The following is a 15736-nucleotide window of genomic DNA, read 5'->3' on the forward strand; positions in this document are numbered from 1 at the left end:
AAATTTTATTTATTTGTATTGATATCTGTCTCCCCCCAGCCCCCTGCCCCCTCTAAACTGTGAACTGATTGTGGGCAGGGATTGTCACTGTTGTTGTATTGTACTTTCCTGAGTGTTTAATGCAGTGCTCTGCACCCAGTAAGCATTCAAGCACTTAGAACAGTGCTCGACACATAGTAATAATAATAATAATAATAGTGGTGGCATTTATTAAGCGCTTACTCTGTGCAAAGCACTGTTCTAAATGCTGGGGAGGTTACAAGGTGAACAGGTTGTCCCACGGGGGGCTCACAGTCTTCATCCCCATTTTACAGAGGAGGTCACAGAGGCACAGAGAAGTGAAGTGACTTGCCCAAAGTCGTACAGATGACAATTGCGGAGCGGAATTTGAACCCATGGCCTCTGACTCCAAAGCCCAGGCTCTTTCCACTGAGCCACGCTGCTTCTCTAAGTAAGCGCTCAACACATACCATTATTATTATTAATAAATACAATTTAAGGAATGAATGAGAGAGCTCACCTCCTCCAGGAGGCCTTCCCAGACTGAGCCCCCCTTTTTCCTCTCCTCCCCCTTCCCTCCCCATCGCCCCCACTTCCTCCCTCTGCCCTACCCCCTCTGCACACAGTAAGCGCTCAATAAATACGATTGATTGATTGATTGATTCCCCTCCCCACAGCACTGGTGTCTATTTGTATATAGCTATTACTCTATTTTATTAATCAATCAATCAATCAATCGTATTTATTGAGCGCTTACTGTGTGCAGAGCACTGTACTAAGCACTTGGGAAGTACAAGTCGGCAACATATAAAGACAGTCCCTACCCAACAGTGGGCTCACAGTCTAAAAGGGGGAGACGGAGAATAAAACCAAACATATTAACAAAATAAAATAAATAGAATAGATATGTACAAGCAAAATAAATAAATAAGTAAAATAAATAAATAAGTTAAATAAATAAACAAATAAATAAATAAATAAATGTGTATATAGCTATATCTCTATTCTGATGGCATTGACACCCATCTACTTGTTCTGTTTTTGTTGTCCATCTCCCCCTTCTAGACTGTGAGCCCGTTGTTGGGTAGGGGCCGTCTCTATCAGTTGCCGACTTGTACTTCCCAAGCGCTTTGTCCAGTGCTCTGCACACAGTAAGCACTCAATAAATACGATTGAATTAATAATAATAATGGCATTTGTTATGCGCTTACTATGTGCAAAGCACTGTTTTAAGCACTGGGGAGGATACAAGGTGAATGAATGAATACGATTGAATGAATGAATAAATAAATAAATACAATTGAATGAATGAATATGATTGAATGAATAAATAGGAAGGAATGAATGAATAATAATGATGGCATTTGTTAATCGCTTACTATGTGCCAAGCACTGTTCTAAGCACTGGGGATATTTATTACTCTATTTATTTTACTTGTACATATCTATTCTATTAATTTTATTTTGTTAGTATGTTTGGTTTTGTTCTCTGTCTCCCCCTTTTAGACAGTGAGCCCACTGTTGGGTAGGGACCGTCTCTATATGTTGCCAACTTGTACTTCCCAAGCGCTTAGTACAGTGCTCTGCACACAGTAAGCACTCAATAAATACGATTGATTGATTGATTGATTGATTGATTGATCAGGTTGTCCCACGTGGGGCTCACAGTCTCCATCCCCATTTTACAGATGAGGGAACTGAGGCCCAGAGAGGTTAAGTGAGTTGTCCAAAGTCACCAAGCCGACAAGTGGCGGAGGTGGGATTTGAATCCACGACCTCTGACTCCCCAACCCGGGCTCTTTCCATTGAGCCACAATGTTTCTCTACGATTGAATGATTGAAGGAATGAAGACGATTGAATGAATGAATGAAGACGAGTGAATGAATGAATGTAGCTTTAATTCTATTTGATTCTATTTGCTCCGACGATTTTGACACCAGTCCCCATGTTTTGTTGTGTTGTCTGTCTCCTCCTTCTAGACTGTGAGCCCATTGTTGGGTAGGGACCATCTCTATATGTTGCCGACTTATACTTCCCAAGCGCTCAATACAGTGCTGTGCACACAGTAAGCGCTCAATAAATATGATTGAATGAATGAATGAAGACGATTGAATGAAGACGAACGAACGAATGAATAAATACGATTGAATGACTGGATGACTGAATGAATGAATACGAGTGAATGAATAAATGACTGGGTGACAAATAAATACGATGGAATGAATGAATGAATATGAGTGAATGAATAAATGACTGAGATAAATACGATGGAGTGGATGAATGAATGAATACGAGTGAATGACGGACTGAAATAAATACGATGGAATGAATGAATGAATATGAGTGAATGAATAAATGACTGAAATAAATATGGAATGAATGAATGAATACGAGTGAATGACTGAATGACTGACTGAAATAAATACGATGGAATGAATGAATACGAGTGAATGACTGACTGAATGACTGACTGAAATAAATACAATGGAATGAATGAATGAATACGAGTGAATAATAATAATAATGACAGCATTTATTAAGTGCTTACTATGTGCAAAGCGCTGTTCTAAGCGCTGGGGAGGTTACAAGTTGATCAGGTTGTCCCACGGGGGGTTCACATTTTACAGATGGGGTAACTGAGGCCCAGAGAAGTGAAGTGACTTGCCCAAAGTCACACAGCCGACAATTGGCAGAGCCGGGATTTGAACCCATGACCTCTGACTCCAAAGCCCGTTGCTCTTTCCACTGAGCCACGCTCAATCAATCAATCATATTTATTGAGTGCTTACTGTGTGCAGAGCACTGTACTAAGCCCTTGGGAAGTACAAGTTGGCAACATATAGAGACAGTCCCTACCCAACAGTGGGCTCATAAATATGATGGAATGAATGAATGAATACGAGTGACTGAATAAATGACTGACTGAAATAAAAACGATGGAATTAATGAATTAATACGAGTGAATGACTGAATGAATGACTGACTGAAATAAATACGGTGGAATGAATGAATACGAGTGAATGAATAAATGATTGGCTGACTGAAATAAATACGGTGGAATGAATGAATGAATACGGGTGAATGACTGAATGACTGACAGAAATAAATACGATGGAATGAATGAATGAATACGAGTGAATGACTGAATGAATGAATGACTGAAATAAATACGATGGAATGAATGAATACGAGTGAATGACTGACTGAATGAATGACCGAAATAAATACGATGGAATGAATGAATGAATACGAGTGAATGAATAAATGACTGACTGAAATAAATACGATGGAATGAATGAATGAATGAATGAATGTGAATACGAGTGAATGACTGACTGACTGAAATAAATACGATGGAATGAATGAATGAATACGAGTGAATGACTGAATGACTGACTGAAATAAATACGATGGAATGAATGAATGAATACGAGTGAATGACTGAATGAATGAATGAAATACGATGGAATGAATGAATGAATACGAGTGAAGGAATAAATGACTGACTGAAATAAATACGATGGAATGAATGAATGAATGAATGTAACTACGAGTGAATGACTGACTGACTGAAATAAATACGATGGAATGAATGAATACGAGTGAATGACGAATGACTGACTGAAATAAATACGATGGAATGAATGAATGAATACGAGTGAATGACTGAATGAATGACTGAAATAAATACGATGGAATGAATGAATGAATACGAGTGAATGACTGAATGAATGACTGACTGAAATAAATACGGTGGAATGAATGAATACGAGTGACTGAATAAATGACTGACTGAAATAAATACGATGGAATGAATGAATACGAGTGAATGACTGACTGAATGGATGAATGACTGAAATAAATACGATGGAATGAATGAATGAATATGAGTGAATGAATAAATAACTGACTGACTGAAATAAATACGTTGGAATGAATGAATGACTGACTGACTGACTGACTGACAGACCGACCGCCCTCGCCCGTCCGGAGGGGGGCGCCGTCGCGCCGGCGGCGGGGGCCGCGGGGAGTGCGGCGGGGGGCTGGGGGCGGGGGGGACCGGAAGCGTCCCTTCGTCACTTCCGGGCGGTGCGGCAGCGGGCGCGGGAAGATGGCGGCGCCCTGTGGGTCGGAGCTGGCGGTGGCGGCGGCGGACTCGCCGCTGAAGATCCCGAAGATGGAGGTGCCGTCCCCGGCCTCCCCGGGCGGCCTGAGCGACGGGAACCCGTCCCTGTCCGACCCGTCCACGCCGAGCGGGGCCTCCCCGGGGGCGGCCGTGGCGGCGGCGGCCGTGGCGGCGGCGGTGGCGGCGGCGGGCCGCGCCGGCCCCGGCCCCGGCCCCGTCCCCGCCCCGTCCTCCGCGGCGGCGGCGGCCTCGTCGTCGTCGTCGTGCTTCTCCCCCGGAGGGGCCGCGGGGTCGTCGTCGTCGTCGTCGGCCGCCGCCGCCGCCGCCGCCGCCGCCGCCTGCCGCGGCATGTCGTGGACGCCGGCCGAGACCAACGCGCTGATCGCCGTGTGGGGCAACGAGCGGCTGGTGGAGGCCCGCTACCAGCAGCTGGAGGGGGCCGGAACCGTGTTCGGCAGCAAGGCCCCGGGGCCCGCCATGTACGAGCGCGTCTCCCGCGCCCTGGCCGAGCTCGGCTACGAGCGGACCCCGTCCCAGTGCCGCGAGCGCATCAAGGTAACCGGAACCAACCGCCCGCCGCCCGCACCGCCCCGCACCGCCCCGCACCGCCCCGGACCGGACCGGACCGGACCAGCGCCGCCCGCCCCCCGGCCTCACCCGAGGCCGGTCTTGTTCCCTGCCCGTCCTGGGATGGTCCCGTTCCTTGCCCCTTGGCACCCGGGGTTGGTCCTCCTTGTCCACTCCAGGCCGGTCCTGTTCCTTGCCCACCCGAGCCGGCCCTGCTTCTTGAGCCCCCTAGGCCGGTCCTGTTTCTTGAGCACCCGAGCCGGTCCTGTTTCTTGAGCACCCTAGGCCGGTCCTGTTTCTTGAGTACCCTAGGCCGGTCCTGTTTCTTGAGCACCCGAGGCCGGTCCTGCCCCTTACCCACCCGGGGCCGGTCCTGCCCCATACCCACTCGGGGCTGAGTCTGCTTCTTGCCCATTTGAGACCAGTCTCGTTCCTTGCCCACCCGGGGATGGTCCTGTTCCTTGCCCACCTAATCCGGTCCTGCCCCTCACCCACCCGGGGCTGGTCCTGCACCTTGCCCACTCCAGGCCGATCCCGTTTCTTGCCCAACCGGGCTGGTCCCGGTCCTTGCCCACCCGATCCGGTTCTGTCTCTTGAGCATCCTAGGCCGGTCCTGTTTCTTGCCCACCCGAGGCCGGCCTTGTTTCTTGCCCACCCTAGGCCGGCCTTGTTTCTTGCCCACCCGAGGCTGGTCCTGTTTCTTGAGCACTCTAGGCCGGTCTTGTTTTTTGCCCGCCCGAGGCCGGTCCTGCCCCTTACCCACCCGGGGCTGGTCCTGCTCCTTGCCCACTTGAGGCCAGTCCCGTCCCTTGCCCTCCCTGGCATGGTCCCGTTCCTTGCCTACCCGGGGGTGGTCCTGTTTCTTGCCCACTCAAGCCGGTCCTGTTTCTTGACCACCATAGCAGATTTTGTTTCTTGACTACCCGAGACCAGTCCTGTTTCTTGAGCACCCGGGGCCGGTCCTGTTTCTTGCCCACCCGAGGGCGGCCCTGCCCCTTACCCACCCGGGGCCGGTCCTGCTCCTTTCCCACTCGAGGCCGGTCCCGCTCCTTGCTCACCCGAGGCTGGTCAATCAATCGTATTTATTGAGTGCTTACTGTGTGCAGAGCACTGTACTAAGCGCTTGGTCCTGCCCCTTACCCACTCGAGGCTGGTCCTGTTTCTTGCCTACCCGAGGCCGGTCCTGTGCCTTGCCCACTTGAGGCTGGTCCTGCTCCTTAACCACCTGAGGCCGGTCCTGCTCCTTGCTCACCCGGGGACGGTCCTGCTCCTTGCCCACCTGAGGCTGGTCCTGTTCCGAGGCCAGTCCTGCCCTTTACCCACCCGGGGCCGGTCCTGCTCCTTGCCCACTCGAGGCCGGTCCTGTTTTTTGCCCACTCGAGGCCGGTCCTGCTCCTTGCCCACTCGAGGCCGGTCCTGCTCCTTGCCCACTCGAGGCCGGTCCTGCCCTTTACCCACCCGGGGCCGGTCCTGCTCCTTGCCCACTCGAGGCCGGTCCTGTTTCTTGCTCACTCGAGGCTGGTCCTGTTCTTTGCCCACCAGGGTCCGGTCCTGCCCCTTACCACCCGTGGCCGGTCCTGCCCCTTGCTCACCAGGCGCCGGACCTTCCCCTTCCCCACCTGGGGTCGGCCCTGTTCCTCGCCCACCAGGGTCCGGTCCTGCCCCTTGCCCACCCGGGGCTGGTCTTGCCCCCACCCTGGCCGGTCCCATCCTTGCCCCCGTCCCCTGCCCCCCGGGGGCCGAAGTGTCCGGCTGTTGTTATTGTGCGTCGAGCGGCGGCCCGTGGCTTTGTTGCAGGCGGAGGGGCCACCCCGGCCGGGGGAGGGGGCGAGGGGCGGGGAAGGGGGGGCTCCCAGGGAGCGGGAGAGCCGCCGAGAGAGCAATCAAGGCCGGCCGGCCTTTGTCTCCGGCGCCACCCGCCAGGGAGATGCTCTGGAGGGGACCCAGGCCGCCTGGCCGCCCGGCCTTTGTTCCCCGCAGCCCGGCCGAGTCGCGCCAGGATGGATGGGGAGGGCTTTTCTCTCCCCCTCCCCCCACTTACAGCCCCTTCCCCATCCCGGTTGCAAATCCCACCTCCCAACCTGCCGCAGGGATGCAGGAGGGCAGCTGCGCCCGCTTTCAAGTGCCCGTGGCATCTTTCGGATGGACGTGGAATTGGCTCCTTCTCGAATTTGGCCCTCCCCACTGAGATCGCTTTGCTTTTCTCTTCCGCACTTGCCCCCATTCCCCTCCTCCCCTGGACCCGCTCCCGCTCTTCCGAGCCGTTTCCATCCCGAGTCCGAGGTGGTCAGTCCACAGGGATTTGCTGGCCACGAGTGCCCGGGGTAGATGGATTTCTCTGGAGCGTGGGGCGTTGGTGAGGTGAAATGGTACTAGAGATTGTAGGGGGCTCTGGTTTCTGTAGAGAGGGGCAGTAAGAGGACTTTGGCCACAGTTGTTAGAAATCAGAGGATTATTTCTGGGAATTGAGTGCGTGAAGGTGCTTTAAAGAGCCAGGGTCATCAAAGCTTTTCAAGGCTTTGAACAGCTAGTGCTAGTGTCTTATTTGGTCTTTATGAGATTATAATACCCGTGACTCACTTTCTTCCTTGATGTCCCGAAGGAATGGGTTTCTGGTAATCAGGTGCTCTTAGTAATTCTTTGCCCCAAGCTTTGGGAGCTTGAATTGAATGATGGTATTTGTTAAGCGCTTGCTTCCTATGTGCCACACACTGGGGTAGTTACAGGGTTATCAGGTTGCCCCACGTGGGGCTCACGTTCTTAATCCCCATTTTACAGATGAGGTAACTGGGGCACAGAGAAGTGAAGTGACTTGCCCAAAGTCACACAGCTGACAAGTGGCAGAGCCGGGATTAGAACCCATTACCTCTGACTCCCAAGCCTGGGCCCTAGCCACTAAGCCACGCTACTTCTCACTTCCCTCCCCAGAGCTGGGGAGCACTGGCCCCATGACCGGCCTGGTCAGTTAAAGGCACCTCCGCCTCTCCCCTTCTCAAAGGAGCTCCCAAACGGCAGTTATTGAGCAGAGTAATAATAATAATAATGGCATCTGTTAAGTGCTTACTACGTGCAAAGTACTGTTCTAAGCGCTGGGGGGGGGGGGGGGGAAACAGGGTGATCAGGCTGACCCCCGTGGGGCTCACAGTCTTAGTCCCCATTTTACAGATGAGGTAACTGAGGCTCAGAGAAGTGAAGTGACTTGCCCAAAGTCACACAGCAAAGTGGCAGAGCCGGGATTAGAACCCATGACCTCTGACTCCCAAGCCCGTGCTCTTTCCACTGAGCCACGCTGCTTCTCTGGGTAAGGAAAGTTGCCTTTGGGAATCTTGGGGGGGGGTGGGGGTGGGGAACCCTCATGAGTCTGGGTTTACCAGAGGTCCAGAAAAGCGGAGTTTCAGTCAATTTCCCCTCTAGACTGTTTCTCCCCTCTAGACTCTGAGCTCACTGTGGGAAGGAATGTGCGTGTTTGTGGTTATAGGGTATTCTCCCAAGCGCTTAGTACAGCGTTTTGCACACAATAAGTGCTGAATATATACAATGAAATGAACATGATCCCTTCCCAGCTTTGAGGAATCCTAGCCCGCCATCCCCATTCAGAAATGAGCACAGCCCAACCCGGCCCAGTCTTTGAGATGTGGCAGGTGGGAGGCCTCGGTCAAGAGATGCGGCAGGCCGCGCTGCTCTCACTTTTCTTTTTTATGGTGTTTGTTAAAAGCGCTTATTATATACCGGCTATATGTTCTAAGCGCTGGGGTAGATTACAAGGTAATCAGATGGACAAAGTCCCGTGCGGAGCTCACACTTGTAATCCCCATTTTGCAGAGTAGGTAACTGAGGCACAGGGAAGTGAAAGGACTTGCCCAAGGTCACACAGCAGATGAGTGGCGGCACCAGGACTAGAACCTAGGTCCTTCTCACTCCCAGGCCCGTGCTCTACCCACTGGACCACACAGCCCAGGAGTGACATGGCAACTCCCTGCAGTTAGGCTGGCCAAAAGAAGGGATTTGGGGTGGGAAGGAGGCTGACCAGAATTTCAGCTGTCAGTCAGGCAGTCGATCATATTTTTTGAGCATTTACTGTGTGCACAGCAATGTACAACCTCTTGGACAGTATAAAAGGCACATTCCCTGCCCACCATGAGCTTACAGTCTAGAGGATGGACTCCGGTCCAGAAGTAGTTTTTGGTCAGTGGGACAAAGAAGTTGTCTTATGACCCAGCCCTGTTGATCACAGTATGGGCTAGTCTTGATGATGAGGATGATGATGGTGGCATTTATCAAGTACTTATTAAGTACTAAGCCCTGGGATTGCTTCAGGGTAATGAGATAATTCATTCGTTCATATTAAGTGTTTATTGTTTGCAGAGCTCAGTATTAAGCGCTTGGGAGAAGACAGCACAACGATGAACAGACACATTCCCTGCCCACAGTGAGCTTACAGTCTAGCGGCCCGGAGACAGACGTTAATATAAATAAATGCGGATGCAGTCCTTGCTCCTCACCGGGCTCATTGTATAGATGAGGAATTAGAGGGCCTGTGAAGTGACTTGCCCAAGGTCACACAGCAGGCCAGTGGGGAAGCTGGGACTCAAACCCAGGTTCCCTGACCCTCCGTCCCGGCACTAGGCCCTGCCACCCCCCAAATAAAAGAGAAGAAAACTCTTCCCGTGACAGGTAGAGCAAGAAGGAAGAGAGCGAGGCAGGAAAAGCAAAAATCTGCATTATTCATACTCCTGAGCCGCATTTCCAACAGGAAAACCCATTGCCTTAGAAATGCCAACCGTTTACCCAAGTTGACTTAGTAGCAGCCTTTGCCTGCAGAACTCCGTGGTTGAATTCCTTTCTCTGTTGTGGCTCACGAGACTTTTTTCCATTTCTGGAAGACCCTTCTTCCATGGGAGTCTGGCAAGCCCCGTTCAGCATGGGGTCGGTCCCCAAGGCCGTCAGAATCTTGATGGGCACCAGGTGTTCAGGGGTGATGGTGTGCCTGTGATGGCATACTGTGTCCTCTCACCGCGAGTGCTTGCCCAGTTTTGTTTCCCTGCTCTGGTGCAGCGTTACTAGTGGGTAGAGCCCGGGCCCGGCCGGCTACGTGTCTGCTGTGGGACTTGGACAAATCACTTCACTTCTCTGGGCCTCAGTTCCCTCACCTGGAAAATAGGGATTAAGACCGTGAACTCCATGGAGCGGGACATGGAATGGGTCCAACCTGATAACTTTGTGTCTACCCCAGTTTAGAACAGTGCTTGGCACACAAAAAGTGCTAAACAAGTGCCATAATTATTAGTACCCTCCGTTTTGATCCAGCTTGAGGGCATTTGAGAGGGCCTCATTGCCCACCTGGATGCCTTTATGCCCAGGAGGCTGCTTTGTAGGTTGAAAAATCAGGTGATCTCCAGGGGGAGGTCAGGTTGAAAAATCAGGTGGTCTCCAGGACTCCCCGATTTCCAACCACCCACCCAAATGTGCTCTCTTCTCCCCCCACCCCCCGGCCCACGTTGCGGCCGTGCGAGCGTTCCCCCCAGAGGCAGATGGGGCGTTCAGTCAGTCGGACTTACTGTGAGTTCCATTTGCAAGCCCCGTTTTGGATCACGTTCTGAAGATCCTCCTCTTGTTGGCTGGCTTCAATCAGTCAATCAATCAATCAGTCGTGTTTTTTGAGCGCTTGCTGCATGCAGAGCACTGCAGTAAGCACTTGGGAGAGTACAGTATAACAGAGTTGGTAGACAGGAGCGGCATGGCCTACTGGATAGAGCCCAGACCCGGGAGTCAGAGGACCTGGGTTCTCTGCCACTTGTCACTTCACTTCTCTTGGCCTCAATTCCCTCATCTGTAAAATGGGGATTAAGAACTTGAACTCTCTGTGGGACAGGGACCGTGACCAACCTGATTATCTTGTATCTACCCCAGTGCTCAGTACAGTGCCTGGCACATAGTGAGCGTTTAACCAATACCACAGTGGTTATTATTACAGAATGAGAAGTAGTGGGGCGCCGAGCCCTGAAGGAGAACGATTCACCACCCAGCAATAATGTCATGGTATTTGTGAAGCGCTTACTAGGGGCTGAGCTCTCTGCTAAGCACCAGGGTAGGTACAGGATCATCTGGGGCTCACAGTTTAAGTAGGACATATCAAATCCACGTTTAATGTGGTGATTTGGCTTTTCCCCCTGCATAGACGCTAGCTTGTGATGTAGATACATTATGTACAGGGGATGACAGTATTTATCTGGGCCTCAATTACCTCATCCGTAAAATGGGGATTAAAAGACTGTGAACCCCCCGTGGGACAACCTGATCACCTTGTAACCTCCCCAGCGCTTAGAACAGTGCTTTGCACATAGTAAGCGCTTAAGAAATACCATTATTATTATTAGGTGCTTACTTTTTGTCAAGCACTGGTCTAGGCGACGGGGTAGATCCACTCTAATCACATTGGATACAAGGTGCAAGAGATTCTCTGTCTCTCAGCCACCCTCACCCCGATGGAGACAGTCTCACAGTCGGCAGCTCTGTCTCAGAACCAAAGAGCAACCCTGCTACAGCATCGTGAGCTGCTACTGTACGGACTTTTGTGACTTACCCTCTTTTTAGAGAGGCAGGGAAAAAACCAAAACCTTAAAATGTAGAATGAACTTGGGCTCTGATGATTTTGGTTAGATGGGATTACAATCACTAGAAACGAAACTAGTAGGAAGAGTAGCCTCTATTAAACACCTGCTAGTGGCAATGCGCTGTTCCAAATGCTTGGGAAGTACAAAACAAAAATAATAATAATGATAATAATAAGTTTGGTATTTGTTAAGCGCTTACTATATGCAAAGCACTGTTCTGAGTGCTGGGGAGGGTACAAAGTGATCAGGTTGTCCCATGTGGGGCTCACAATCTTAATCCCCATTTTACAGATGAAGTCACTGAGGCACAGAGAAGTTAAGTGACTTGCCCAAAGTCACATCTGACAAGCGGTGTAGCTGGGATTTGAACCCATGACCTCTGCTCTTTCCACTGAGCTACGCTGCTTCTCTATTGAATTAATGGTCATTGTTCAGCATGTACTATGTGCTAAGGACTCTACCACCAACTGGGATAGATACAAGCTGATCAGGTCGGACGCAGTCCTTGCCCTATAAGGCACTCACAGTCTAACGGGGAGGAAGAACAGGTGTTTGACAGATGAGGAAACTGAGGGACAGAGAAGTTAAGTGGCTTGCCCAAGGCCCCAGAGTAGGTAAGTGGCAGAGCCGGGATTTGAATCCAGGTCCTCTCACTTGCAGGCCCGTGCTCTTGCCACTAAGCCACGCTGCTTCTCTTCCTCCTCCTACTTTCTCCTACTCTTTCAAATAATAAATAGGATTTATTGGGCATTTATGTGCAGAGATTGGGCAAGTACAATAGAGTCATTAGGCATTTATCCCTGCCCTCGGGGAGTGTACAGTTCATACAGAGCTGTCCTACCGATCGCAGTTACACTGTTTCAGCCAACACATTAATTGAGCGTGTACTGGGTAGAGCACAGAACTAGGTACTTGGGAATGTAGGAGCAGTAGAAGTGATATTTTTTTGAACATCTCCTGAGTGCAGCACACTGTACTAAACACTTGGGAAAGTATAACTGAAACACGAGTCCCGTTCCCTGCGCCCGTAAGGAGCTTACACTCCAGCGCAGGGAGGAACAGCGTGGTGTGGCAGATAGAGCACGGGCCTCGGAGTCAGAAGGTCATGGGTTCTTATCCAGGCTTCTCCACTTGTCTGCTGAGTGACCTTGGACAAGTCACTTCACTTCTCTGGGCCTCAGTTCCTTCATCTGTGAAATGGAGATTGAAACTGTGAGCCCCACATGGGACAGGGACTGTGTCCAACTTGATTTGCTTGTATCCATCCCAGTGCTTAGTACAAATGCCTGGCGCATAGTAAGTGCTTAACAAATACCGTTATTATTATTACGGGCGTAAAATAAAACAAGGTCCATAGCTTTGAGAAGCTTACCGTCTCTGAGGCAGAGAGGACCGAGAAGGTAAAACCACTGTTTTACTCATTCAGTCCCAACATCTAGTAGTTTGAGATCGTCCTAAAGTTCAAAGACAACACTGCTGCCCGTGAGATTGTAGCCATCATTTCAGCTGTGAAGGTGCTTTTCTTGGCTTTCTAGAGCAGGAAAACAGCCCTGGGAGATGGTATGTTTGCATAATGTGTAAAATATGTAAGTAAAAAGGTTCAGATTCCCAGACCGACCTTGTAATTCTTTTATGGGTTGTCAGCTCGGTGTGCTCTGTTATATTTCCATGGAAGGATTACTGCATTTGTAATGATGGTAATTATCATTATGGTATTTACAAAGTGCTTATTTCAGAGCTAAGCACTGGGGTAGATACAAGGTAATCAGATTGGACACAGTCCCGGTCTCCCCAGGGCTTACATTCTCTCAGGGAGGGAAAGCAGGGAGCTTCTCCCCATTTTACAGATGGGAGAACTGAGGCCCAGAGAGGGAAAGTGGCTTGGTCACCCAGCAGACTAGAGCCCAGGGGTCCCCCATCACGCCGGCTCGGGCTATTTCCACCGGCCCCCCTGGCCCCCCACTTTTCAGTCCTTTCTCAGAAATCATTTTTGCCTGTTCACGTTGCCACTTTCAAACAGTCAAATCTTGTCGGTTCATATCGTATCTGTAGAGACCAAATTGGGGCTCAGGTTTTGGAAGGTGGGGGAAATGAATTCTGTGGCTTCCCCACCCTCCCCGGTTAGCTGGACTCATTTGTGGCTAAATCAGTGGTCTCGCCCAAGTCCCCCAGGCAGCGATTGCCCTCCCGAGGGAGGGGTCCCTCCACCAGCCTGGCCCAAGGGTCCCAGTCCCACCCTCTAGACGGTAAGCTCGTTGTGGGCAGGGAGTGTGCCTGTTACATTTTTCTATTGAACTCTCCCAAGTGCTTAGTACAGTGCTCTGCACACCGTAAGCACTCAGTGAATACCGTTGATGGACTGATTCCACCTCTCACATACATTTTAATGGAAAGTCCATTAAAATGCACGTGAGCCACAGGAGGGGTAGGAATCAGGTACGAAACTGTGCGTCGCACACAGTATGCACAGTATCTATATCTGTAGTCATTCATTCAATTGTATTTATGGAGCACTTTCTGAATGCAGAGCACTGTACTAAGCATTTAGCATAGAATATGACAGATATCTGTCTATATATATTTTCCTCTAATCTAAGCCACATAATTGTCTTAAGCATAGTCTTCTCCATTTTGGGGGGGGGGCATTTTCCCTGCTTATCATGTTCGCTTTAGTAGTAGAAGTAATAGTGATTGTAGTTTGTGAGTGCCTACTGAGAGCCATACACCGTACTAAGCACCTGGAAAGGTGTAACTGTTATTTTTGTTAATATTATTATTATTGTATTTGTCAACCACTTACCGTGAGCCACACGTTGCACTGAGTGATGAGGTAGATACAAGATAATTAGGTTGGACGTAGTTCCTGTCCTTCATGGAACTCACAGTCTAAACGGGAGGGAGAATCAGTCAACCAATCGATTGTGTTTAATGAGCACCCACCATGTGCAAAGCACTCTACCAAACACTTGGGAGAGCGCAGTGTAACAGAGTTGGTAGATGTGTTCCCTGCGCACGAGAGCCAGTACTTAATCCCCATTTTACAGATGAGGTAACTGAGAAGTTAAGTGACTTGCCCAAGATCACACGGTAGACACGTGGCGGAGCTGGGATTAGAACCCACGTCCTCTGACTCCCAAACCCGGGCTGTTTCCATTAAGCAAGGCTGCTTAAGGAACTCTGATTTGAGGGCCAAGAAATTTGCAAGGGGCAAGAAGTGAGCAGCCTGCATGTCCTTGCTCCATGTTGGGGGCTGGAGTCGGAGCCTTGCTGGATTCCAGGAGTCCCAAATCCGTGGTCATTCCTATTCCTCCTCCCTCCTGCCTCTGGAAAGCTAAGCAGCTCATTGAGGACAGGGAATGTGTCTGTTTATCGTTATATTGTATTCTCCCTAGCGCCTAGTACAGTGCTCTACACACAGCGCTCAATTAATGTACTTGACTCATTGAACCCCCCCCCCCCCCCCCGCAGCACTTATGTACATATCTTAGATGCTCTTTAAATGCCCTCTCTGTAATTTGTTTTAGTTTCTGCTTCCCCTGCTAGACTGAAAGCTCCTTGAGGGCAGGGATTTTGCCTACTATATACACTGTACTCACCCGAGCCCTTAGGTGCTCCGTAACTGCATTGATTGATGGATTGATGAGACAGTCCTTGGGGTAACCTTGGTTGAACAGTAAGGTGAGACTCTGACCCCTTTCCTAAATAGTTTTAATTCCCCACCTTATCTCTGGAAGGGGAAAAGGGGAACCCAGATCCTGGTCTCTAAAAAGAGTTTGAAGCCTGCAGTTTTACTGATGCAGTGCCCTCTCTTTCAGTAGCTCTCAGCACATCATGCAAAAACCGGGACATGCTCTCCTTCCTCGTCCTCTTCCTCGCCTTCCTTCTCACCCTCCGCCCCCCACCCATGCATCCCTGAGGCTCTTCCTAGAGTAAAGGTTGCAGTAGAGTGAAGAGGTCGTTGGAAAAGATATTCCAGGGGGAACAGAGAAAATGGCTAAATTGAAACAAACTGCGGAAAATGCGTGGAACTCGGAGTCAACCAACCCGAGTTCTAATCTTGTTTCCACCCCAGGCCTGCGGGGTGGCCTTGGGCGAGTCGCTTACCCTCTCGGTGCCCCGGTTTCCTCATCTGTAAAATGGGGATCAGATATCCTTTCTTCGTCTTAAACGAAGCACCCTGCATGGAACAGGGCTTGTCCAGTCCCTGACGACTAGAACCCATGACCCTGACTCAGGCCCGTGCTCTATCCACTAGGCCATGCTGCTTCTCGATGGCCCTTGGGGTTCATTCAGTCACATTTATCGAGCGCTTACCGTGTGCAGTTCCCCAACCAGAAGAGCCCAGGCCTGGGAGACAAAGGACCTGGGTTCTAATTCCGGCCGCACTACACATCTGCTGAGTGACCTTGGGCGAGGCACGAGAGGGAT

The 15736-nt window shown here is 50.4% G+C and overlaps 1 protein-coding gene across 2 annotated transcripts in view; it reads left to right on the plus strand.

Moving 5' to 3' along the window:
- Window positions 1-4112: 4112 nt before the first annotated feature.
- The window catches only part of MSANTD2 (Myb/SANT DNA binding domain containing 2), a 34045-nt gene continuing 22421 nt past the window's right edge, over window positions 4113-15736 (plus strand). For both annotated transcript variants that reach the window (XM_038754821.1, XM_038754822.1), the window contains exon 1: window positions 4113-4682. In XM_038754821.1, the coding sequence (XP_038610749.1) occupies window positions 4113-4682 (570 nt within the window). The remainder of the gene's footprint in view (window positions 4683-15736) is intronic.

The sequence above is a fragment of the Tachyglossus aculeatus genome, chromosome 11, assembly GCF_015852505.1.
Source record: "Tachyglossus aculeatus isolate mTacAcu1 chromosome 11, mTacAcu1.pri, whole genome shotgun sequence".
NCBI classification, from domain to species: Eukaryota; Metazoa; Chordata; class Mammalia; order Monotremata; family Tachyglossidae; genus Tachyglossus; species Tachyglossus aculeatus.